We start from the raw sequence: 25,698 nt of genomic DNA, 5'->3' as shown, positions 1-25,698 counted from the left end.
AAGCTACTTTGATTTTGCCATTAAATGTATTTGATAAAGTCTTCTTTGCTCCTTTGGTTGACAGAATTTTGTTGTAAAAAGCTCTCTCTTAGATACTGGTTTATCTGAGGGCAACTGCCACATGACTGTAGGCTGCCAGCTCTGATGTACTTGTGACACTTCTTATTGCAAACATCAGATATGATGATGAAAAGATGTTGCAGTTGTCTTAATGGATATTTAAAATTAAAAATTTTAATTATTTTTAAGACAAAGGTTTATTCTTGACCATTTACAAGGGCCCTGTTAGACCTATAATCTAGTACCCTATACTACTCTTGTTCTATTTTGTCTATGATTCCAGGTGTCTGTATGTTAAGTAAAATGAAAATCTTAGAGCTTCTCTTGGAGCGAAGATGTAATTATATTCAGTATTAAGGACATGGACTCTTGTGCTTTTAAGGCAAGCCCTCAGTGTTTGGGGGCCCTGGGTGCAGTGTCTCCTGTGCTGATTGCCCTCTTCCCTAGGAGCGCGGTGGAGACAGACGACAGGCTCCGCAGGGCCCGTTGCTGTGAGGATGTCTGTGCCCACCTGGTGGACTTGTTTCTTGGGGAGGAAATTTTCCAGACTGCAAAGGAGACCCTCCAAGAACTTCAGTGCTTCTGCAAGTATCTCCAGAGGTGAGTCCTGTGTCCTTACACATAAAATCCATGCACACGGGGAGAGTCTCTTAAAAAGATTAAACTTTCAGAAACAGTCAATTATACACACACGTAACATGTTCCTTACAAAAGGGTATAAACTAAGGGATAAGCAATGAATTAGATTAGTGGGGGGCTGTTTTGTATTTTGACAAGTATTTACAGTCATTTACCCACTGTGCAAAACATAGGGAGGGGCCATGAAGAAGCCAAACAAATTATAGCTGTATGCACCCACGTGGATGAATTTCTAAAACATAATTTATAGTGAAAAAAGCACTTCTTAAGGAAATGTATACAACATCCAAGCAATGTATATTCAAACTAAATAGATTGTTTTGGATTTATATATAGTAGTATAACCCTAAAGAAAAGAAGGAAAATAAGGAACATAAACTCAGTGTGGTCGTTGGGGCCATGGGCATCTCAGTGCTGGTCACAGCTGCCGTTTCTCAACTGGACAGAAGCACGTGGGTATTAGATTTATCATTAATCTTTAAACTGGGTGTATATGCGTTATGTATGTTATATGGTGATTCATTTCGTAACAAAATTTGAGATAAGTCATAGTGTACTTGGCAGTTGCAACCAGATAAAAGGGAATTCAGTGAGCAATGAGTCTCCATTCCACGAGAGACCTCATCTCCTTCCTCAGGAGCAGCAGCTGCTTGTGTACCCATCCAGAAACCTCTGTCCATTTTGTGGGTGTTAACACAGGTGGGAGCATGTGTCCTCCTCTGCTAAGCCTTTCTTTACTCCATTTGATAGGAGGTGGAGACCTAACTGCGGCAGCGTGTTGGGCTCTTCTGGTTGTTGCAGGGCCTTGAGGCAGCTCATTGCAAGGATGCACCATAAATGACCTCCCTGGTCCCCTGGTGATGGACTTTTACCTGGCTCTTTAGCTATGACAGAGAGTGCTGTAGTGAGAGTCCCTGTACAAATATTTCACATGTGTCTGGAGATAAATTCCTGTCTGGTGTTTGCTGGGTCAGGGGGTATGTGTATCTTTTATTTGTACCCATGTTGCCAAATTGGCCTCTGAAGATGGTTCAGCATTTGCTGTTCAGTTCAGTAGTCTCGTTGCTCACCACCTCTCATTTGATACAGGTCTTCCCCATGCCTGAGTTTTAATTCTGATTCATTTCTCAGTTTGAGGACTGTTGCTGAAAAAAGACCTAAACATATTGCCAAAAATGTGTTTCCCCGTGTGAGGGCACTGGAGCTTGTTTTTGCATTTGTCCTTGTGGTGAACCTATAAAACACCCAGTGATGATATGCTGATGTGTCCTCCAGGTGGAGGGAAGCTGTCACAGCCCGGAAGAAACTGAGGCGCCAGATGCGGGCCTTCCCTGCGGCACCCTGTGTGGACGTGAATGATCGGCTGAGGGCGCTGGCGCCGAGTGCAGAGTGCCCCATCACTGAGGAGAACCTGGCCAAAGGCCTCCTGGACCTGGGCCATGCAGGGAAAGTAGGCATCTCTTGCACCAGGTCAGTGCTCAGCCTGCCACACGGCCTCCTAAGTGTACCCCTGCCCCACCTGACTTCACAAAGAGTGTGGATTAACATGTGTTTGGAGGGAAAGTGGGTGGAATCAGAAAAAGTGAAGACAGATGCAGGATTGCCTTTTTGAAGGTCTTTCCCACCAGTTCTGGGTGTGTGACTTACTCTCCATGCTTTGATTTCACATGCCTTTTCTCCTCAAAACACTCAGGGTCCTGGTAGTCGAATTTTATTTGGAATCACCTGTTTGTCTCCTGGTCTTCATGGTTTAAGGACACACCATGTCCATTCTCATTGATGGAACCAGAGGTCCACCTTGGCCTTACTCCCAACTCCACCCGTGTTCCCTCTGCTTCCAGATCCATCTGCTTCCCTGTCATTCCTGCTGCCGCCTTGCTCAAACCGCCACCCTGTCTTCTACAGCAGCATTTTAGCGACTCCACCTCTTGCCCTCCAGTCTCCTCTCACAGGGCTCCCTCCTTATGGCCCTTGGGTGTGGCCCTCCCTGCTGCCCTTCCTGGTTACCCCAAGCATGTCCAGCTCCTCAGGGCTCTGCCCAGGTCCTCGCTTGAGCTATCCAGTCCTGGCCATGTAGGGCTGTGTCACCTCTTGAGAGGGGCTTCACAGTGGGGACCCTGGGGGAATGCGACACAGAGGGGCTGCCACAGTGCACCATGCGGGGTCTTGTGATATGCCTCGTCCTCCCTGGGCTGTCATGGGGTGTTCTCTCTGAAAACTGTCTCCCTGGGTTTCATTTGGGTCCAGCAAACTTTGTGCAGTTGCCTATACCCCCGGGGTCCCTCTCCTGTGTCTATAAGTGGGTGGATGACATTGCCGACCCCTCTCAGATGCACTTTGTGTGGTCAGGGCATTCACAGTTCTCTCTGACCCATGGCAGCCTTAGCACTGGCCTGGCTGCCTCCTGGAGTCATGGATGCCTTGCCTGCGTCAGGATGGCCCTCTCTCGTGTCTCCCTCGACCCCTCTCTCTCAGCATAGCCCCCTGCCCTCTGTTCTTCCCTTCTGCCCCCTCCCTTGGTAATCTCTTTCTGTCCTTAGCACTGATAGCTCCCCTTGTGCATCTCCAGCCGAGGCCTCTTCCCTGCATCCCAGACTTCTGTACCCCATTCCCAACTCAACATGGGAACCTAATCTTTGCCCAGCCTGCCCTACTAGAGGCCTTCCCTGGCTCCCAGGACACCAGCGTGTCCTCCCTGGGCTTAGGTCACACACCTGGACTCAGACCCAGTGTCCTGCAGCTCTTCCATCACCATGTCTGCTGCCAGCCCTTCTCACAGAGCCGCCTGTCTGTCTGCCGGCTTCCACCCTTGACCCCTACACCCTAGTGTCCTCACCACCACCACCAATTCAGGTCATCTCGGGTCTCTAGTTGATCTCTCTGTGCTGCTCCCTGAGTCCTTGCATGGCACCCCCCAGCCCCGGGTGTCCCCAACTGCTCTCCCTGTGCTCATTCCAGGTTCATGACAGGCCTGCTCCTGCCTTGGCATGGCCACTCCCTCTGCCTGACTACCCTAGAGGTTGTCACTCTGGCTGTGCTCACTTCCATCAGGTCTGCTCACGTAGCCCCTTCTCTGACCACCCTGTGTAAGACCACAGCACACTCATGGCATCTGCCACACCATCCACGTACAGAGGCTCTTCTCTCTCCATGAGAGTGTGTTGTTCTAGAAGGGCAGGGACCTTGTTCATTTATTGCTGATCCCCCATGGCTGGCACACAGTAGAGCATTACATGATGTTTGTGGAATGAATGAGTCCTCTGACTAGCCTGTTTCTTTATCAGAAAAGTTGTCTTGGTCTCCTAAGTATTTTCCACCTGGAGACACTCACTAACACATTACTTTTCACCCAGAATATCAGTAAATACATATCGAATTCCTGTCACGGGTGCTGAGCTGGCCCGTGTAAGCACCTTGTCCTTCTCCCTTTTTTCGCAGGTTAAGGTGGCTCAGAAACAAGACGGCACACCAGCTGAAGGTTCAGCACTTCCACCAGCAGCTGCTGAGGTCTGTCATGCCCCCGCGGTGTATGCTGCCCCTGCCTGGGGCTCACACACTAGCTCACCCTCAGTGCCCTGTCCCTTCCAGTGATGCAGCCTGGGCGCCCCTGGACCTGCCATCCCTTGTGGCTGAGCACCTCCCCGGGAGACAGGAGCGTGTGTTCTGGAAGCTGGTGCTGGTGTTGCCTGACGGAGAAGAGCAGTTCCCAGGGAGTCCTGGCAGGTCAGGGAGGGTTTCCCTCCATGGGGTCTGATCCAGAGGAAGCAGCCTGGGGAGGTGGAGCGACTTCTCCCAGAGTGTGGGGAATGTCAGCTCAGTGTGTTCCTCTTGCACACTGTGAGAGGTGGTGGGAACCGTAACGTCTATTTTTGTGTTTCGATCCTGAGACTTGACGTCTGTTTTGTTTGTGATTTGAAGTTGACGCTTTAAATTATTTAAATTTTTATTCTGTAAACTTGGCAATAGTCTTTGCCCAAAAGTATTTCAGAGTTGATTATTATTTAAAGCTGTGCTAAGGTAGATTGATTAGGGCCCTCTTCATTTTTGACTCTTGGGGAAGACAGTTTATAGTTTGCTATAGTTCTGTTTTTTTCCTTAGAAAAAAAACTTTTAACATTTTTAAAAAGAAATCCGAAAAATTGACAGGGCATTATTTCCTGTAACCAAATCGCTTCTAGAAACCATACTTTGAAAGCAACTACAGAACATGTTACTTTTCTTTTTTAACTGCTATGTTGAGATGTAATTCATGTATCATCAATTTCACCCATTTAAAGTGTACATATCCCTGGTTTTTGATATATTCAGAGTTGTACAATCACCACCACTATCTAATTCCATAATACGTTTTTCTCCTGAAAAGAAACCCCATATCTATTAGTAATCCACTCTGCACTCCTCCCTGCCCTCACTCCTGGCAACCACTAATCTGTTCTCTGTCTTTATCCATTTGCCTATTCTGGACATCCTATATAAATGGAATCATAAAGTATTTAGTCTTTTATGACTGGCAGCTTTCGTTTAGGTAAGGTTTTCTAGGTTCATGTTTTAGCGTATATTAGTCCTTCATTCTTTTTTTGTGGCTAAATATTATTGCATTGTATGCATATACCACATTTTATTTATCTGTTCATCAGTTGATGGACATTTGGGTTGTTTCCACTTTTTGCCTATTATGAAGAATGCTTCTGTGAACATTCATATATAAGTGTTTGCATGGACATACGTTTGCAGTTCTCTTGGTTATATACCTAGGAGTGGAACTGCTGTTAGGTTGTATGGTAACCCTATGTTTAAGTCTTTGAAAAGTTGCCAAACTGTTTTCCACAGTGGCTGCACCATTTTGCATTCCTCTCAGCAATGTATGAGGGTGTTCAGTTGTCTGAATATGTTACTTTTAGTTACCAGTAGTAACTGCTATTGGGACACACACATGCTGAGGAAAAAGAAAGCCATCAAGCTTATCTCAGGAGACAGCTGAGCAAAGAAGAGAGTTGTGGTGTTTTAAAAGTATTTAAATGATTCACTTCTTAAAACAGCTGTCTTCTGATTTGCTAAATTCATAAAGAAACATATGTCACAGAAATTCTTAAGGTCTCAGGCATGAGAAATTTGATTTGGTAAAACATGTATATTTCAAACTCTGAGGGCCTTTTCTATTGCTCAGAATCTTTTCTTAGTGCTTCATAATTTTAATCACATTAGAATGACCCAGTTCCATGAGTGCCCTCTCCTCTTACCCAGTAAGAGTAAGCCAGTAGAATTCCTAGCTCCATTTTAAAATCACAGCTTGTTTTGTGTAGATCAACTTCACAGTAAGATTTGGTGTCTGTGGACCTATATCTGTGTGATATTTCTAATTATTTTCCTGAAAATCTTTATAGTTCAAATTTAGAATTAGATTTTTCTTCAAGTGTTATTTTCTTTTATTCACAGAATCCTAGAAAATTGGTTAAAAGTCAAGTTCATGAGTGATGATGGCTCGGTGGATGACACATGCAGTGATGCTGGTGGGATTCAGACACTCGCACTCTTTAATGCACTCCACAGCAGAGGGAGTCAGACAGTTTCTGTCAATGTGTGTATAAAGGTGAGTGACAGTCACTTTGTATATTTACTTTTGGGATTTTCTTGTTTTCACTCACTCCCAGACATCATTGAAATCATATAAATGCCCTGAAGTGGTTTTGAAAGGATGTGGAAGGCTCAGAAGTGAGTGTCATGTCTGTTTCTCCTGTGTCTTGGTGATGTCCCATGGACTCCTGTTTGGAGTGAGATGCCAGGCTCAGTTCTCGGGAGTGCAGTGATGCTTAACTGTCTTGGGTCACAGACCTCTTTGAGAACTTGGTGAAAACTCAGAACCATCCTGGAAAGACAGAGATGCACTTATGCTGTTCTGCACATAATTCAGAAGCCCTGAACTCCTTCGTGGGCCTCTGCTATGGGAAAGAGGGAAAGGAGAGACAGCATCCCACAAAAATGCAGCGACTGTTACTGCACACATGGTTTGCCAACTGCTGACGTCTTTGTTAAAATGGCTTCCTGGTACATCAGGTCTTACCAAAAGACTGATGATTTTAATCCTATGCAGTTTTCACTAAACTTGATCCCAGTTTGCATATGGGTTCAGTATTGGACATTTCAGATTAGTTGTTTTTGTTTTATATTCATGTTGTCCTCAGTTTTCTATTACAAGTTTTAATTTTTGTTCTTTATAGGTGTTTGTACAATATTGAGCTTAATTGGTTCCCTGAGAGATTTTTGTTTAATGAGAACCTGTTTCCTCATTAGATTCAAACTTGCATAAGTGAATTTTAGGTTTCAGTGTATGTGTTCAGAAATAAAATTAGATGTGTATTTTATTTGCTTGGAAATAGCAGTGCAGGGCAGGAAATGTGGGCTTCAGTGCTGAGTAGACCTGGTGTTGATAGCTGCTGCTCTGGCCAGCTCTCTGAGCCTCAGCGTAGTATCTTCCATGATGTGGTCATCACGACCCACTGCACCAGCGTCTCATAAGGGTATCTGGGCTGTGTGCTTGGAGGAGGGCCCAGTGACAGTCAGCTCTCCCCTGTGTCCTGACTTGAAGGCTTATACTACCCAGGCCTCTCCTCTTCCTAACAGAGTCACCTTCATGGCTCGTCCTGGTCATCTGCATTTGATGCTGCAGTCCCTGTTCCCTCTGTCCTTGGAACTTCTTAAAATTGTAGTTTGGTTATAGATTTTCTGTTTTTCCATGTTAATACTATTTCTTGGATTTTCTAAATGTAAAAGTAATACATGTATAAAACTTTAAAAATATAAGGAAATATAAAGATGATGAGCCCATCCATGCTTTCACCATTCAGAGGCAACAGTTAAGAATGTCTTGGTCCGTGTTCTTCCCTTTTTTCCTATAATTACACGGTTAAACTTCACCCATTAGAGAATGTTTGTTTTTCCTCTTGTCTTTATTCTTAAAATTTTTGATCAAAGTATTCCTTGGATATAGTTAAAAAGCCAGGACCACATCATTTATGATGAGAAACAGCAGCTCCTGCCCCCACTTGTAGCCTCTTGCCCCAGGGCTTGATTTCTGTCATGTTTCCAAATAACATTGCAACACTCTTTTTTCTCAATTTATCCACTTTAGATGTTCTCCACTGACTTCCCATTAAAATAGGTGTATTTATTTATTGCTACATAACAAATTACCCCCAAATTTAGCAGCTTAAAATAACAAACATTCACTACCTCACGATTTCTTGGGTCAGCTTAGCTGGGTCCTCTGGCTCAGGGTTTCTCAGGTGAAAATCAAGATGTAGGCCAAATTCTGGTCTCATCTGAGAGCTTGACTGAGGGAACTTCCATGCTCGCTCTCGTGGTTGTTTCAGGGTTCACTTCCTTGCAGGCTGTGGCCAGAGGCCTTCGTTCCCTGCCATGGGGGGCTCTCCATAAGGCAGCTTGCATCATGGCAGCCAGCTTTGATCAACTGAGTAAGATGGCAGTCTCTTTGTAACCTAATCTTAGAAGTGACATCTCATCACTTTTGTCTGCTTCTGTCTGTTAGAAGTGAGTTGCCAGGCCCAGCCCAACTCAGGGCAGGGGATTGTGCAAGGTCGTGAGCACTAGGAGGTGGCAGCTGTATGCCACGCTGGGTGAGGAGCACTCTTACACCATGGTCCCACTCAGCCTTCTGCACCTTCCCAGGATGGCTGCATTGCCACTTCATGTTATCTGAGTGAGGGGGGGTCAAGTTCTGATGTCTGTGTGACCACTGTTGGCCCCAGAACCAGCAAGTGTTGTACGAATACATTTGTTAATTTTTTCTGCAAGTAATAGTTCCCTTATTTTCTCACTTACATGGTTTTCTCTGTATCTCTTGTTAATTTTATCCAAGTGTGCCAGCAGATGGGCTGTACACATCTTAATAGAGTTTTCCAAATGCCCTCTGACTTCACCTTATTCCTCTCTCTGAGAAAGTGCCATCCTCTGTGCCTGTCTGGGCTGATAGCATGTCCCAGAGTATGGGTGCCACTGGGGCCTCTGTACCAGTCATGGTCCTGCTCCTCCACTTGCTCACTCTGACCTTGGGCAAGGTCCTTGTGTCTCTGTGCTGCCTGTGGATGGGTACTCTTAATATCCCTCTTTTACTGATGAGGAAACTGAGGCTCAGAGAAGTTAAAATAAATTGTCCCAGGCCACAGAGCTGCTCCATGGTGGTGCTACACACAGGTGCCCTTAGAATGAAGTGAGTTACATAAACAGAGTCCTTGCACCTGTGCCTGACACACATCAAGTGCTCACACAGTGTTGCCATTCACAGCAGCAGCAGTATTTTTTCTTGGTTTAGTCTCTTCTTTAATGGAGAACGTCTTCCAGTTTCTTCCAAAGTAAGGATGCGTGGGAGGAGAATTTGCTGAGTTCTAGTCTGTCTGAAAACGTATTTATACTCACAGGTGCTTCACAGTGTGGCTGGTTGTAGGATGATGGGCTGAAAGTTGTTTTCCTTCCAGTTTTGCTGCAGTGTCACCTCGCAGCCAGTGTTGCTGTTGAGATGTCTGAGGCTACTCTTGCTCCTTTCTCTGTGGCCTGGTGGTGTTTCTCTTTGGAAGCCTGCTCTCTCTGTCCCTGAGCTTCTGAACACCCACTTTGGTATGCCTGATGCCGACTCCCTTCACTCACTGTGCTGGGCCTGGCAGGTCCTTGCAGGGTGGAGACCCTATTTTCACTTCTGGGACCTTTTTGTGTCTTGGTGACACCTGTTCTCCCTCCCTTTTTTCTTGTTCTCTCTTGAACCTGTCAGACAGATGCTGGATCTCTGAAGTTGATCCTCTGAGCCTCTCATCCTTTCTAGCCTATTTTCTATCTTATTTTTTATATTGTGTTCTAGGAGATTTTCTTGACTTTATATTTCAGGTGTTGTATTGAATTTTTTGTTCCATGTATATTATTCATTTTGTTCTTCTTAGCCTTATTCGACTGTCTCATATCATCTTAGGACTGCTTTGGGTGCATGATCTAATCTCTCTGAGGGGGTTAGGATTTCGTGTCTTTCTGAGTTTCCGTGTGTTCTGTGCATTGTCTGTCTCTTTTGGTTCCTTTTTCTCTGTTGTCCTTGTCTCTCTCTCTTCTTGGAGGCTGTCCTGAGGCTCCTTATCTGAGGCAACCTCCATATCTGAGTGAGGCCTCCAGAGGCTAGCCACAAGCTCTGCTTGGGGTAAGTTAGAGGGTAACTGAATGGCAAGCCAGCCTTTTTTGCGGGGGCGCCCAAGTGTCAGGATCTGGATGTCTATTCCCTGGGCTTCTCTAGAAAGGACCCACCTCGTCTCCTCCTTGGCAGTGGCTGGTTCTCTCAGGTAAGATCCCTGCCCCTGCCTGATGTGCCCCGTGCCTGGATCCTCAGGAGAGAACACCTGCCCAGGAGGATAGGAGGACAAGCTGTACTTAGATGCTGCCTGCAGGGTGGGTGGATGACCTGTTGGGCCCCTGTTCTGTGTGTGACTCGTCCCTCTAGGCTCTGAGCCTCCCCTCTGGTTCTTGGTGCTGTAAGGCCTGGGTGCTCAGGGCCTTTGCAGGCTCAGCTGCCTGGTTCCTTCCACACCGTGTCTGCAGCCCTTCACATGTGGCTTCCTCTGCTTCCTTAACCCAGTGGTTGTTCCCATCTCTGTGCTGCTTTCTGGAAGTGGGTTGGAATTCCTCGTCTGCTGCTGGCTTGCCTTTCACCTTTTTTGTCATTATGGGCTTACCTGTTTTTATATCTGCTTAAGGATAACTGTTGAGATTAAAGTAACATGCTCAAACACTGGAAGCTGAATTATCTGTTGACCTGGCTGTTTCTCACACTAATTCATGGCCTCATGGAGGGAGGCCAGTTCCGTGAGCATTTGTCTGTGCTTACTCTGGGGCCAATGTTCACTGCTCATTTGTCCCCTGGTGTGTCCCTCCTGATGATTGGGGTGCTGTTCTAGGTGGCACATGGTGCGCTCAGTGACTGTGTCCTGGATGCCGTGGAGACGCAGAAGGAACTCCTGGGGGCCAGTGGGCTCATGCTGCTGCTTCCCCCCAAAGTGAAGAGCGAGGATGTGGCAGAGGAGGATGTGTACTGGTTGTCGGCGTTGCTGCAGCTGAAGCAGCTCCTGCAGGCCAAGCCCTTCCAGCCTGCACTTCCGCTGGTGGTTCTTGTGCCCAGCCTGGGAGGGGACACGGTGGAGAAGGAAGTGGAAGATGGTTTGTGAACACAGTCTTGTTTATGAACTGGCTTGTTTAATAAATGGGTTGAGCCCTGGGTCTGAGGAAGTGCTGGCAGGTGGTGTTGGGAGTCGTGGGACAGTGCTGTTCTGGTGGCTGAGAGCAGGGCTGAGTGGGGTCAGCGCAGTGAGGTGTCAGCTCCCATGCAAAGTGAGAGCATGAGACAGCTGACCTCCATCTGTTTCCCTCAAAGGTCTGATGCTCCAGGATTTGGTTTCGGCTAAGCTGATTTCAGATTACACCGTTCTTGAGATCCCTGATTCCCTTAATGAATTACAAGGCACGAGGAAGGTGAGCTGTCATCATTTTTAAAGGCCAACTAGATACTTGTGTTTTGCCTCTTTCTCTTTCTCTTGAATTTAGTGTATACTACTGCTTGCATTTTTAATTTTATGTTTTGACAGGTAACTTTCTAAAACTATAAGCAGAAATCAAAATAAAAGATAAAATTTGCCCATGGTCCTGCCATCTGCAACAAATTAAATTGTTCATATAAATTTTTTTAGTGTTTTTGTTGTTACGGCTTTAAAATATGACCATTCTTGTCTTATATCAGAGGTTCAGATACATAAATTACTTTTGTTAGGGTAGTTCTTCTTGGACTATATGAAGAAATAATGTTATCAGAGGTTTCCTTAAAAAAAAAGGAAGTCTGAGCCAGCCCTCATGCCTAGTGGTTAAAGTTCTATGCTCACTGCTTTGGTCGCTTGGCTTCACTTCCCCTTCACAGAACCACACCACCCATCTGTCAGTTGCCATGCTGTGGCAGCGGCTCACATAGAAGAAATAGAAGGACTTAGAACTAAGATATACAACCATGTACTTGGGCTTTGGGGAAGAAGAAAAAAAAAAGAGGAAGATTGGCAACACATGTTAGCTTGGGGCGACTCTTTCCCTGCAAGAAAACAAGTCTGTGCTGACAATGACATTTAGGGAAAGAAGTGCTGGGAGTTGAAAGTAACTGCAGGAAGAAAGCTGAGCACAGGACGTGAAAGCTTCCTGGCTTGCGGTGAAGCTGTCAGTCTTTCTAAGGAGGGGAAGACGGGTCTCCATTTCTGTGTGCGGAGAAAAGGACGTGCAGGGCTCGTTGCCCTTAGGCCTGAGCCCTTCAAGGGGCTGATCCTGCAGGCCCCACTCTCCAAGGACAGGGTGGGACTTGGAGCCCCTGTCTGGGGGCCCTGCTGTGTGGTTCTCCAGGTCTTTAGGAGGCCAAACAACTGCAGCGGAAGCTTCTCCTCCCCTCCTAGTGTGGTTGAGAAGCTGGTGCTCGGGGCACCTGCTGTGGCAGCTGTGGGGGGAATCTTCAGAAAGCTCCCTTGACAGACAGCATGAATTGTTTAACCGGGTCTCTCTGAACTATCTTTGTTTCTCAGGTTTCACAGGCTGTGCAGTGGCTGGTCTCCCGCTGCCCCTGTGCCCTTGACCTTTGCTGCCAGACCCTCATTCAATATGTGGAAGATGGGGTTGGCCGTGAGTTTAGTGGCCGGTTTTTCCGTGACAGAAGAGAGAGGCGGCTAGGCGGCCTGGCCTCACAGGAGCCTGGTGCCATCATTGAGCTCTTCAACAGCGTGCTGCACTTCCTCGCATCCGCAGTGTCCTCCGAGCAGCTTTGTGACCTGTCCTGGCCCGTCACCGAGTTTGCTGAGACGGGAGGCAGCCAGCTGCTTCCTCACCTGCACTGGAACTCCCCGGAGCACCTGGCCTGGCTGAAGCAGGCAGTGCTGGGATTCCAGCTCCCGCAGATGGACCTTCCGCCCCCAGGGGGTGCGTGCTCAAACTGATGGTGTGGCTGGGGAGGAGGGTAGGGTGGCTGAGCCCCGACTGTTCTCTTACTGTAGTGACAGTCTGGCAGGATCAGGCACTAGTGTGAGGTTCATACCATCTCCTCCACTGTGCGCCGCCCCCTCCCCACACTGCCCCTGTCACCTTTGGGTTTAGGGGTCAGAACAATCAGGGTTTTGTGGAGTGGGGGCTGTTGACCCATCACCACCAACAGAGCAGTCTGTGGGTGTCTGCTCAGCCCTGGGGGAAGGTGTCGAGCAGTGTTGGGAGGAGCACTGACGCCAAGGCCTGAGACAGCAGGTCCTGTCCTGCCTGCACCTCTGGGGTGTGAGGGCAAAGAGCATGGGGATTGTGCAGTCCTGTCACCAATTTCTGGCTCTGCCGGGGCCATAGCACTCTGCTGATGTAAGGCCAGAGTTCCTTCTGTGTCAAAGAAGCCTCTGTTCTATGGGCCAGGCTGTGCCAGATGAGGCCTTTGGGCTGTTTTAACGCAGGCTCTATGGGTCTTGTACACTGGGTGTGGAGATGGCCCCTTCTCTTGCTGACACTGTTAGGAGGGAACAGTGCTGTTCGCTGTTTATGTGGTTTAGCGCATGGCCTTGCCAGGGCTGCGTGGAGCAGAGGCCTCAGGCGCCCTTCTGAATTTCAGGTTGTGGTCTTCAGTAGGTCTAGCAGACACTTGTTACTGAAGGAGCTTGAAGGGAAGCAAAGCACACAGTGCAAATCCTCTGTACCGTGCGCTAGGTTAGGGTTCCCCAAGAGAAGCCAAGACCTCCTGTACCAGACTCACCTGGTGCTCATTACAGTACAGATTCCTGGGCACAACCACAGCCCTGTACAATCAGAGTCTCTGGGGGGACCCTTCATTGTGAACTTTGTCCAGGGTGCCTGTCTGCATCCCTTACTGGGACACGGAGAGGGAGATGCTCTTTCTTCAGCAGCTGTGGTTCTATTGTATTCAGATTCAAAAGCAGACTTCTCAACTACACAGTTGCCTTGTCCTAAGAACATTTCACATAGATTTCTAGCTGTACTTTGGCCAAATCTTGTAACTCACGAAGTGCTTTCTCTCCAGCTCCCTGGCTCCCCATGTGCTCTCTGGTCATCCAGTATGCCTCCCAGATCCCCAGCTCTCGCCAGACACAGCCCGTCCTCCAGTCCCAAGTGGAGAATCTGCTTCGCAGAACATACTGCAGGTGGAAGAGCAAGAGCCCATCCCCGGGCCGGGGTGCAGGGCCCTCGGTTTCAGAGATCCCGTGGGATGATGTCATTGCCTTGTGCATCAACCACAAGCTGAGGGACTGGACACCCCCGAGGCTTCCCGTCACATCAGGTAGTTAGCGCTTGGTGCTGTGGGGCCGGCTCCCCATGAGACTTTCTTAAGGATATTTACTTGATGTTTGTTTCTTTTCCTGCGGGTCCCTCTCCTTCCTTTCCTTAGGATTCCCTCTTCAAGCCAGTGACTTCCAGGTGACCTGTAAACATTGGGAAGAGCTAAGAAGTTTCCAGGAAAGCCTGGACTTACCTCCTCCCTTAAATGGGCCCCTCAGGCTGGCTCTAAGAGAGACTTGTGTAGCTCTGAGGAATCGTAGTGGCTATGCCACAGTCTGTGCCACAGACACATGAGCCTGTCTGGACCTTGAATGACCCATAGACACTTGGAGCTTATTTGGCTCAAGCATGGGAGTAACATAATTATGTGACTTTAATAAATCAGAAGGGCTTGTCCTTAAATCACTGAATTTAAGCAAATGTCAAGTGGTCACCTATTGCTCTTCTGATTCTGTTCCTATTTGTTTTTGTATTGTTTTCTCAGAGGCGCTGAGTGAAGATGGTCAGATATGTGTATATTATTTTAAAAACCATTTGAAAAAATATGATGTTCCTTTGTTGTGGGAACAAGCCAGAATGCAGACGCAGAAGGAGCTACAGCTGAGTCAGGGGCGGTGAGATCTGTGTTCATTGTGCATTTTTGTCATCACTACAGCCAAGAGAGTGAACCATATTCTCTTCCAAAGTACACAGACAGAAATTAATATCCTATACATAGAATCCAGCCCATTGTGGGCAGGTCCTGACAAATACTCAAGGAACAGATCATTCCCATGTAGTGGAAACTGTTGTAGAGCAGACGAAAGCAAATCTTACTTCATTTATCCAACGAACCTGACCCTGAAATCATAACATAACCAGGAGAGTGCAGACAAAAGAAAGCGGAGATCTCTCATCTCACTTGGAAGCCTGGTTCAGAAATACTAAATAATGGGGCCAGCTGGTGCCACAGTGGTTAGGTTCGCATGCTCTGCTCTGGTGGCCCAAGTTTGCAAGTTCAGATTCTGGGCATAGACCTACACACTGCTCATCAACAAACACTGGCGGCATCCTGCATACAAAGTAGAGGAAGATTGGCACAGATGTTAGCTCAGGGGCAATCTTGCTCACACACACAAAAAAGAAATACTAAGTAAAACGTTAGCACATGCAATCTTGCAGTACATAAAAAAATGACAAGTAGACTTTATCCTATGATAAATAGTATCAACAACAGAAATCTACTCATGTAATTTGCTGGCATAAAAATAATTAATCGTTTCAGTATGTTTTAATGCTTTCCTTAAAATTTATACCTATTCCTGCCCCTCCCTCCAAATTTATACCCATTCTTGATAAAATTTCTTAGGAGACTTGGGTAGAAAAATTCCTTAGCTTGATAAAGCTGTCTACCATAAAACTACCAAAAAAATCATGCTTTTTGGTAAAACATTAGAAACAGTAAAGTCAGAACTGGCCTGAGCTGCCTCTAATGTCACTGCTGCTCACTGTTGTCCTGGAAATCCTGCCCATGCAAAGACACAGGTATGATGGCATAAATATTGAAAGGAAGGGGAAACTGTCATTTCCAGACAGTAAAACTGTCAGTTCAAGATAATAAACAGTCATCCCCCAGAACTTTACAGGGTTCAGCAAGGTGATCAGACAGATCGATGTACAATGTACGAAAATTCTCATCACAACACCAGCAAACCATAACATAGGGACATAAACTGACCAGGAGAGGTGCTGAACCCCGGTGAAAGGGACTCTTGGCCCTGAAGGTACAAAGAAAAGTTGGATAAATGAAGGGTATGCTGGCTTTGTTGACAGGACACAATGCTGTAAAGATGTCAGTTCTCAAAGTACACAGTCAGGGCATTTTTAATCAGAAACCCAAAAGGATTCTTCCTCCTAGTCTTGATAAGTTAATTCTAAAATTCATCAGGTTGAGAAAATGTGTAGCAATTGCTGAAAAAACTTTGAATAACAAGGAAGATCTTCTCTCCCTGATGTCAAAACATATAGTAAACTTACACTAGAAGAATGGATCAGAAAAGAAAGTGCGGAAACAGAACCACATGTGACGAAAGTACCATGCCAAATTAGTAAAGTTAGTGGGGAAATGATAGACATTGGCATCTGTTTAGGAAAAGCATTAGAGCCCCTGTCTCTCACTGTTTGTAGTCATTAGGTCCAGGTGGATTTTAAAGCTAACCGTAAAAATAACCTTCCCTATATCAGGAAGAAAATAGGGAACCTGTTGATAACCCTGAGATGGGAAGCAAAACTCAGAATAGAGAAGCTCTGAGAGCCCAGCTGCCCAGGAGAATGGATGCTCCCATAAGGCAGAGGCTGCCCTCCCTCGGCTTCCCTCCTGAGGGAAGCTGGGAGCAGGCAGGGCAGGTCTGAGGTTCTGTGTCTCCACCCACACTCTACCCGATCCCGAGGAACCCTTTCTCCCTCTCTTCCTGACCATAAGCATTTCAAAACATGTACTTACAGTTTGGGGATAAAGTCTTTTCATCCTTCTGCAAACAAGTTTCCCACTCCGTTACTTCACATGCACCGCAAAGGGAAGAGGAGTGTGGAGTGTGGCCGAGAGGGGTGGATTCCCAACGCGGAGGATCTGATGCGCGGTGCCTCTGCCCACGAGCTCCTGGCCCAGTGTCTGTCCAGTAGTCTGCTGCTGGAGAAAGAGGAGAGCAAGAGGTGAAGCCCTTTCCCTGTGGTTCATTGTCTCCTGTAGGCTACTTCATGCTGGATTAGCAAGGATCATAGTAACGTGACTTTGTTTTAAAAAGAAGGCAAGTCAAGCATGCACCAGCCAGAGGCAGTGCCCTAGATAGCATGCCTTAAACTGTTTTATTTTCTGAAATCAATTTCATTTATTGTTTATTATTGAAAGTCAGTCTTAAGTTTTCTCGTGAGAATTAGGTGTGGCTGGCTAACCAGGTCTGACTGGATCGTCATCCTGAACATGTGGCTGGGCCCTCCCCGCTCTCTGCTCTTGGCGAGCCTAAGGGCATTGGTGCATCTTCTCACACTGCAGGCAGGCAGGGAGCCAGAGTAGACCCTCCTCTATGTCTCCCATCACCCTTGTTTATGGTTTTACTGAGAAAGGACCAAGAAGAAGGGAGTTAACACTGGTCGTCCTCACATTCCTGGCCCCCCAACCCCCATCCCTGTACCCCAGCAACCTCCCTGTGTCCAGCCAATTCCCTCTTGTTGCTGGGGATGAACTGTCCAGCTTGTAGCCAAGGTTAGCCCCTCCCCTTGGCTGCGGTCTCATCTTCCACCCACACAAGGACATTTGTCCAGTGACAATCACTCTCTTGCACCATCACCCTCTCACCAGCATACAAACATGAAAGCAAGCTGGCATTTCTCCCTAACTTGGCTCCATTTCCCTCTTAGTTACTGCCCCCATGCTTCTGCTCCCTTAACAGTAAACTCCTCAAAAGCAGTGTGATTCTCACTTCTGTAGTTCTCTTTCCCTGTCTCTCCTCAGTCCCTCCTGCCCCTGACGTCCGCTCTGGTCAGGGTCGGTACAGCCTGCACACAGCTGAACTGATCATGAACCCCAGTCCCCAGGAGTGTTCCATACCTTTGCTCCCTCCTTCCTGGCTCCCAGGAGATGCCCTTAGTCCTTCTCCTGCCCTGCTAGCCACTCCCCCTAAGGCCCCGCTGCTGGTTCTTCCTCATCCCCCAACTGCCTCCTCCCTAGCTCACTCTCTGGACCTTTCCTCTGTGTCATCTGCACCCACTCCCCAGTGACTTCATCTGGTTTCATGGATTTTAAAATAACATCAAATTTATATCTCAAACCCTGAGTCCTCTGAGCTCCAGATTTGAATATCCTACTGCTTCCTTGAAATCTTCAGTAGCTATCTATTGGATGCCTGATAGCCATCTCAAAGCTAACATACCCCAAATCTAATTTCCAATTTCCCCCCAACCAGCCCCTCCTATGGTGGTCTTCCTCAGTTGATGGCGGCTCCATCCTTCTAGTGGCCCAGGCCAAATGCCTTGGAATCATCCTTCCACATCTGGTCCATACACAAATCCTATTGGCTCTATACAAACTATATTCAGAATCAGACCACTTTTGCAGTAGTCTGTAGTCTAGTCTTGGCAGACCAAGTGTGAGCCTTTCAGGTGTGAGGCAGAGGTCATGTTACTCCTTTGCTCACAACCTTTTAGGGGCTTCCTCTTTCACCCCAAATCAAAGGCAAACTCCTTAGGAGGTGGGCAAGGCCCCGTGTGATCTGCCTTCCATGTCCTTTACTGACCTCTGCTCCTCCCTCCAACATGCCAGGCCATGGTCAGCCAGGCCTTTGTGTTTGCTGCCCAGATATCTACTTCTCACAAGGCCCTCCTTGCCTGGCGCCCACCCCTCCCTGTCTACGTCTCTGCTTTGTCTTTCTCCTCTTGTCATGTGTTCTTTGTCCATCTCCCTTCACTAAAGTATAAGCTGCTTACAGCTGGGCCTTGTCTGTTTTATTTTAGTGCTGTATCCCTGGGACCTAGAATGGTGCCTAGCATTTCGTGGAGGCTTGATAAATATGTATTGGAAGAGTGAATGAATGTGTCATGATTTCTAAAAGTAGATTTTCCTAGGTCTATCATTTAAGCAGTTTGGATCAGATTGTTTTTCTTGAAAAGACAAGTGTATGGATGGACAGCTGTGGGTTGTTAGGTGGCAGTAGGATATTATTTTGAATTAATTTTAAACCATAAGCAGCAATCATACATTTGGATAATACATCAAGAGATAAGAATTAATTATAGATATATAAAACCAAAATAAGCCAAACGGAAAATAAACCAAATGAGAGAATTATAAGTAATGTTAAGTAACATGTAAAAGCAGTTGTCTTTGGATAAATGCCACCTTTATCATTAAATGTTAAATTGGGTTTATAAATTAAAGGGAAGATATTACATTTTTTAAAAAAGTAAAATTTCTGCTCCTCAGTTGATGTCATAATAGTTCTATCTTAGTAAAAAGCAAAGCTTTAAAAATTTTAAAGTGTATATAGGAGAGGAGTGAGTGATAGTTAAATTTTTGCTTCCTAATGCTCAAATATTTCAGGTTTGAAGATCAGCTTCAGCAGTGGTTGTCTGAAGACTCAGGAGGATTTACAGATTCAACTTCCTTACCCCTCTACCTTCCTCAAACTCTGGTGTCTCTGCCTCAAACTATCGAACCTGTGATGAAAACATCTACAACTCCTAGCCCTCAGGTGAGAAGAGAGTACATTTGGCATTTTATTGAAATTAAAGGCTGAGAGAACAGTGGGGAAAAAGTAACATCTTGATTCATCATAGGATGTTATGATGACCAGTAAGTTATTAGCTTAAATTAGATCTTTTCTCAGACTTCATCTGTCACTGTCATAGTGGCCCAACTAATTCTGAGTTTTCTGCTTGTGAATTGAAGAATGGCATTCAAACATGCTTAAGAACTGAAAACGACCTATAACCATGGGCTTACATGCAGGAAGAGCACTGAGGAGAATAACAAAGGCTTCTCTTTATAGAGCACATGCTGTCGAAGGCTTTGCAACACCCAGATCTCTCTTTCTGGTATTAACTTTCCCTAAGGAAAATTAATGAATGAGGAGGGTAAGCTCACAGAAGTCAAGGGCCTCACTTAAGAGTATTCACCTGGTCAGTGGCAGAAGTGCTTTTCATAGCCAGACAAGACTGGCTCCAAAGCTCAAGGTCTTTCTACCTCACCCTCCTTCCTTCAGTGGTAAAGAAGCAAAAACAGAGTTTTAATCATTGATATATAATGCAAGACTGGTAAAAAGTATGCTCCTGAACTGGCCTTAGGAAGCCCTTCAATAGGGGAGAAAAGCAAATGAAGTTTGGCATTTATCACTTTGGCAAATACCTTAAAGATATTTGTACCTTTGACTTTAACAATTCCACCCTAAAGAAATTACTATACATTACAAAAAATACTGTATTTTTGTTCACTGTAGCTTTACTTAGACTGCATAAGAATGGAAATAAACCAAATATCTAAAGTGGGAGTCTGGTTAAGCAATTACAATACATATGATGGCCCTTGACAATGATATTTTATAAAAATGACTGCCATTGGAAGTTGTTCATGATAGAATCAGAAGAGAAACATTCCATGTGCAGATGATACCAGCTGTATGTGTATGTACTGGAAGATGCTGGGAGGATGTATGATAGATGCCAGGAGGAGGGTTTGTTGAGCCCCCCAGGCCCCAGACAAGGTTTCTAACATGAGCCAGATCTAGTGCTTTTACAGAGAATAGATCTTGGTTTATGGATATCCCAAAAATGTTTTTAGTTTCTTTTTTATTCAAATAGTATGAAAGGACAGGGGAGCAACTGCAGCTGTCAGAGGCAACAGGCACATCTCTGACCGAACGCCTGAAGCACCTGGAAAGGCTGATCCGGAGTTCAAGGGAAGAGGAGGTTGCCTCTGAGCTCCATCTCTCTGCACTGCTGGACATGGTGGACATTTGAGCTGCCGGACCTGAGTGAGGGAGAGTCTCTCCAGAAGATTTTCTGCTTTTACTCAAAATAATGTTATTCTCAGATGCTTGATGCACTGTTGGAAATGTGATTATTAATCATGCAAATAAACTATTTGAATGTCTAATGAGGTCTTTCCCAGTTTCCAGTTTCCAGAATGAAAGGCTGTTTCCTCTTGCGTAACATCCTCGATATTCTTACCTGTTTTCACGATCTCCTCAGACTGCTACCCACCAAGGTATGCTCTGAGGGAATTTGTAGCTCACACTTCTGTGTGTAACAAGTTGTCATTCATTGTCTCAGCAAAGTTGCAGTCCCTGATGTGCCAGATAGCAGTGATGCAGGGGATGAATAAGGTGCAGAAACCCTGCCCACCAGGCCTACCCAGCTCATATCCAAGTGAGCCAACAGATGTACTCAGCCAGTTATATAGGTACAAAGCTCTGAGAATGTGCACAGGGTATGTGCCTGGATTGGAAGCAAAGGGAGACAAGGGGATTGAGAGGAGAGAGCAGAATTCTGGATAGGAGTGCAGGGGTGTAGTTGGGGAAGTGTACTCAAAAGGATGTGATGAAAACCTGGAGATGCCAGTTTGGTAGTGTTGCCAAGTGAGGGCATAGACCAGACCACAGAGACCCTTGCTGCCTTATTCTGAGTGCTATGAGAATCAGCGGTTGGATGTTAGGCAGAGAAGTGAGTGGGTCACATTTTCTGTTATTAAAATGGCATGTGGGGAAGGTCAGCAAGACAAGGCAGGAATCTTGAGAGGGAGGTGCTGTAGCCGTCCAGGTGAAAGAGGAAGGGTATAATCCTGAGTTTGCTAGCAGTTGGTGTGGAAAGAAGGGACAAATTTGAGCCATATACAGAAAGAGGTATTAATAGACTTGACACTGAGTATGACCACCAATCTTAAATTAGCACTTGGCGTCTCCCTAGTATAATCCTATATCCCCTAGACTCTCCAACAGACTATTTCATAACTTCTCATCCTCTTCAAAACTCCAACATTCTTAGATGATGACCTTGCTTCTTATTTCTGTGAAAACAAAAGCACTAAGAACTTCATCCCACCACCATCACCAAATCTACTAGCCAATCCCTGCTTCCCCCAAACAAATATTCAACTCTTTTAGGGATTTCTTCACTGATTAACTTCATGTTTATCAATAAAGACTTAAATAATGCTATTTCTTAATCTTGATGTTAGGCATTGTTGATTTCCTACGATGGAAGAGGAGTTAGCTCTCTCATACTACCCTCTCTGCAACATCTATCACCCACACATACATATCTACATTTCCTCTCCTACTAGTCTCCCAAAACAGTTTAATATAATGTTGACTGAAATCTGCAGAGTTCAGTATGACTATATTAATACTGTTTGCTCTTGAGCCCTGTATTGGTTTATGATTACATTTGCTTTAGGTACAATTTTCAGTTTTTCCTGGAGTCAATTGCCTTGTTTTTTCATTTGTATGGTTTTCTGTGTTCCTATCACTACTTCACCCAAAACTCTCCGTCCTAGGTGTAAAGCTCCTAACACTGTCACGTGCTGCTCCACTTTCTTTTGGAGATGACCCTCTGGGAAACCTGTTTTTCTGCCTCAGCTTGAACATTTCCTGGATTCTGAGCCATTTATATTCGTCTTCCCTGGTTTGCTTTCTCTTTGATGGAGCCCATCTTCTAGCATCCTTCTGAGCTTGCACATCTAAAACGTCTTTATTTCTACCCTTATATTTGATTCATTGTTTGAATGGAAGTAGAATTCTAGATTGGAAACCATTCCCTGTGTTTTTATTTTTTGTTGCTGGAGGTTTTTAAGATCATTTCTATACCTGGTATTCTCAAATTTTTCAACAACATGCTTGATGTGTTGGTCTCCCTCCCCTACTCTCCTGCCCAATTTATTGTGCTTAGTACACAAAAAGCACTTAGTAATGCTTTCTTCCAGTAGTTATTGCTGTGTAACAAACTACCCCCAAGCCCAGACTACCCCAAATAGCTTAAATCTGGGAAGGATTCAGCTGGGCAGCTTTCTCTTGGGATCTCTCATGCAGTTGCAGTCAAGTATTCCCTGGGCTGCAGTCAACTGAGGGCTTGAGTAGGCTGGATGTCCAAGATAGCTCACTCACATGGCTGGCAGGTGATGTTGCCCTGTTGGCAGGGGACTCATCTGGGACTTTCAACCTGAGTAGCTATATATGACCTCTCCACATGGGTTGCCTTTCTCACAGCAAGGTGGCCTCAGGTGTCAGACTTCTTACAGGGCATCTCAGGGCTCCAAACACAAGTGCCCCAGTGAGCAAAACACAAGCCCAGTTTTGGAACTAGTGCAGGACCACTTCCACTGCATTGTATCAGTCACAAGCAGTTCACAGATTCAAGGGATGGGACATAGATCCCATTTCTCAATGGGGACAAAGGTTTAAGACCACATTGTAGAGGAGCACGTGAGATGGGAGGTGTTGCAGGCATCTTTGGAAAACAATCTGCTGTGCTTTTTCAACTTGGAAAATTATCCAATTCTGGGAATTTTTTGGAATTATTTAATATATTCTTCCTCTCCATTATTTCCCTTTGGAACTCCTAATATTCAGATGCCTGACCACCTGGATTGATCCTCTAATTTTCTTTTCTCTTCATTTTTTTTTACATCCTTTTTATCCAACTATCCTAAAATTTCTCTATCTTCCTATTCTAGTGACTTTTAAAGTCTGCCGTATTTTTCATTTCTGAGTCTTTTTTCGTAATGTTTTCTATTTAGAGACTCCTGTTCATTCGTCCATTTACTCAGTATATCATTTTGGAGTATTTACTATATGCCAGGTATTATTCCAGGTGCTGAGGATACGGCAACAAATAAATTTCAGCCTTTGCTTGGCTTATATTTTAGACAGGCAGTAAACAAGATAAATATGCAAAATATTTGGTATGCTAGTTGGTGATAAACAGGGAGAAAAATAAGGCAGGGAGGGAAAGAGTGTGTCAGATGGTTCTTGTTTCATGGGTGCAAAATCCTATTTCTGTGAGCACATGTTTTTGTCAAAAGTCCTCTTCCACACCTTATATCATCTCCATTTCTCAAAATTTCCTGTTTCTGTGTGTTTTGCTGTCTTTTGTGGTAGAGGTTTTCCTTAAATGCTTGGCTTATGTTGACAGTGGGGCTCTGAGAAGCTTGTTGGAAGCTGTGTGTCAAGAATACAGCCTGCCAGCTTCTCTGCTTTTCCACTGGGTCCAAGTTGGCCAATGTGTGCAGGTCTTTTTTGGGCGCCTCTTGCTTCAGAGAAATCCTCCTACTGCCTGAAGCTATATGGCTGACTGGGAGAAGTGGGACTGGGCTCCTACAGGAGTATAAACTTTCACTCAAGTCCAGTGCTTTCAGTGGCCCTCAGCTATTGCCTTGTGCATGAATTCAACTGACTCAACTGCTGCAGGCTTCCACCAAAGTGGAGCAAAGGATCTATCATCACACTGCTCCTTATTCAACTTTCTACCAGTTCTTCCAATTTCTACACCTTCCTGGGATTTGTTGGCAAGAATGGTCTCTTTATGGTTTCACCCCCACAAAAAGACTTCAGCTTTCTCTGGCTTGCTGAGTCAGTTATTACTTTACATTCCCAGGCTCTATAATCTTGTTGACCTTTCTGGTCTGACCTTACTGGTGCCTTCTCTCCCATTCTTTCCCTGTGAGTTTTTATCTCATTTATTAATTTATGTGAGTAGGGTTTGGGTGGGAAATGGAAGTCAACGCCTGTGCCATCTGACATGTTTAACTGGAAATTTCCCTTTAAAAAAAAACCAACTCTGCCACGGGGCTTTTCTCATGTTTCCTGTGATTGCTCTTGTCAGTCACCAATAAATTGTCTTGCCACATCTAATCATCAATTCTCAGACCTCACTTTGCAATCCTTCTAAAACCTCTGTACAGATCACCACGTCTTCACCTGGCTTCCCTGATTCCACAGTCCCTGGCTTTTTCTCCTCTCTCTGGCCACTCCTTCTCCTCTAGACTAGAAACAGTTGGTGCCCCAGGACTCATCCTGGAAACTCTTCTTGTTGGAATACTCCTTAGTTGATCTCATCCAACTTTGTTTTCAAACATTACCTGAAAACAGATGGCTACCAAATTTCTCTCTCTAGCCTTGTCTTTTCTCCTGAATACCAGCCTACTCAGCACATCCACTTGAATGTCTTAACATGTCCCCAATCTAAGCTGAAATTTTCCCCCAAACCTTCCCTATTTCCGTAAATGTCACCATCACATGCTCAGTGGTCCAGGCCAAAAACCTGGGAGTCTTTTGTATCCAGTTTATTGAACAAGCTGGAACTGGTAGGGTGCAAGAAGAGAGAAGCATTCTTTTTTTTCATGAGTGCCTTTAGAAACTTTTATGTATGAATTCTCAGTTGGATTTTACAGGTTTTTCCTTCCTTCTTAGATAAAAAGGAGAGGGTTATTATTTTGCTCATAAAAAATCCAGTCCAATAAAATATCAAAACTCAAACTCTGCTCCAGTTGAAACTTCCTCCCTCCTTTAGCATGGTAAGACTCAGAGTTTGAGATGTCCATGTAGGGTGGAACCCTTATTCCCACTCTTTGTTTCCACATGGAGGGACTTTCCTGGAAGAAACTTCCAGCCTCTTTTCTACTCCCAGGGAAGTATGAAGTGGTGAATTTGGGAGAACAGACAGGGTCAAGTGTGCTCAGCCTCCTCTGGGCCAACTTTGTGGAGTCTGTAGGTTGATGGGCATCTCATCCGCACTTGGCTGACTGGTGCCTGGTGGGGCAGCTCTGTAGCCCAGAGGCTGCAGTTGTCCAGGTATGTTTGTCTGATTTAGGGGTTGATCAGCAGCTCTCTTGATTGCAGATCTAAGCCACATCCTCCTACTAGCTTTTATCTGTGGCAAGGCTGGTGTTTTGATATCCATTCATCTTACTGATGTGTCGTCTTCACTCGTTTCTCAACTGGGACAGAAAGAGGCAAGTGTCCTTTCCTGACTATCTAAACCCCCGATATTCCACTAGCGGAAAGGCGTGTGTATCCCTTTTTTCTTTGCAGGCCCCGCGCTTTCCCCTCTGGCTTGCTGTTCACGGGCATGGGGTAGGACTCAAAGGATAGGCGCAGCAACACTCACCAGGCTTCCGAGGGGCACATGAGGAGA

General features: G+C 45.6%; 1 protein-coding gene across 2 annotated transcripts in view; it reads left to right on the top strand.

Annotated features, from left to right (window-relative positions):
* The window catches only part of MCM3AP (minichromosome maintenance complex component 3 associated protein), a 57,217-nt gene extending 36,552 nt beyond the window's left edge, over window positions 1-20,665 (top strand). The window contains exons 17-29 of one of the 2 annotated variants that reach the window (XM_046648223.1): window positions 508-660; window positions 1,975-2,169; window positions 4,138-4,206; window positions 4,288-4,422; window positions 6,136-6,289; window positions 10,647-10,905; window positions 11,120-11,217; window positions 12,300-12,690; window positions 13,784-14,041; window positions 14,525-14,654; window positions 16,525-16,731; window positions 19,115-19,265; window positions 20,371-20,665. In XM_046648223.1, coding sequence (XP_046504179.1) covers window positions 508-660; window positions 1,975-2,169; window positions 4,138-4,206; window positions 4,288-4,422; window positions 6,136-6,289; window positions 10,647-10,905; window positions 11,120-11,217; window positions 12,300-12,690; window positions 13,784-14,041; window positions 14,525-14,654; window positions 16,525-16,731; window positions 19,115-19,265; window positions 20,371-20,529 — 2,359 coding nt within the window. In that variant the 3' untranslated portion in view covers window positions 20,530-20,665. Of the gene's footprint in view, window positions 1-507; window positions 661-1,974; window positions 2,170-4,137; window positions 4,207-4,287; window positions 4,423-6,135; window positions 6,290-10,646; window positions 10,906-11,119; window positions 11,218-12,299; window positions 12,691-13,783; window positions 14,042-14,524; window positions 14,655-16,524; window positions 16,732-19,114; window positions 19,266-20,350 lie in introns of both variants that reach the window. The other variant, XM_046648224.1, reaches the window with a different exon arrangement.
* Window positions 20,666-25,698: the final 5,033 nt, after the last annotated feature.

The sequence above is a fragment of the Equus quagga genome, chromosome 21 (assembly GCF_021613505.1).
Source record: "Equus quagga isolate Etosha38 chromosome 21, UCLA_HA_Equagga_1.0, whole genome shotgun sequence".
In the NCBI taxonomy this organism is placed as follows: Eukaryota; Metazoa; Chordata; class Mammalia; order Perissodactyla; family Equidae; genus Equus; species Equus quagga.
The sequence above is the reverse complement of the archived record's forward strand: the minus strand, read 5'-3'. Positions and strand labels throughout refer to the sequence as shown.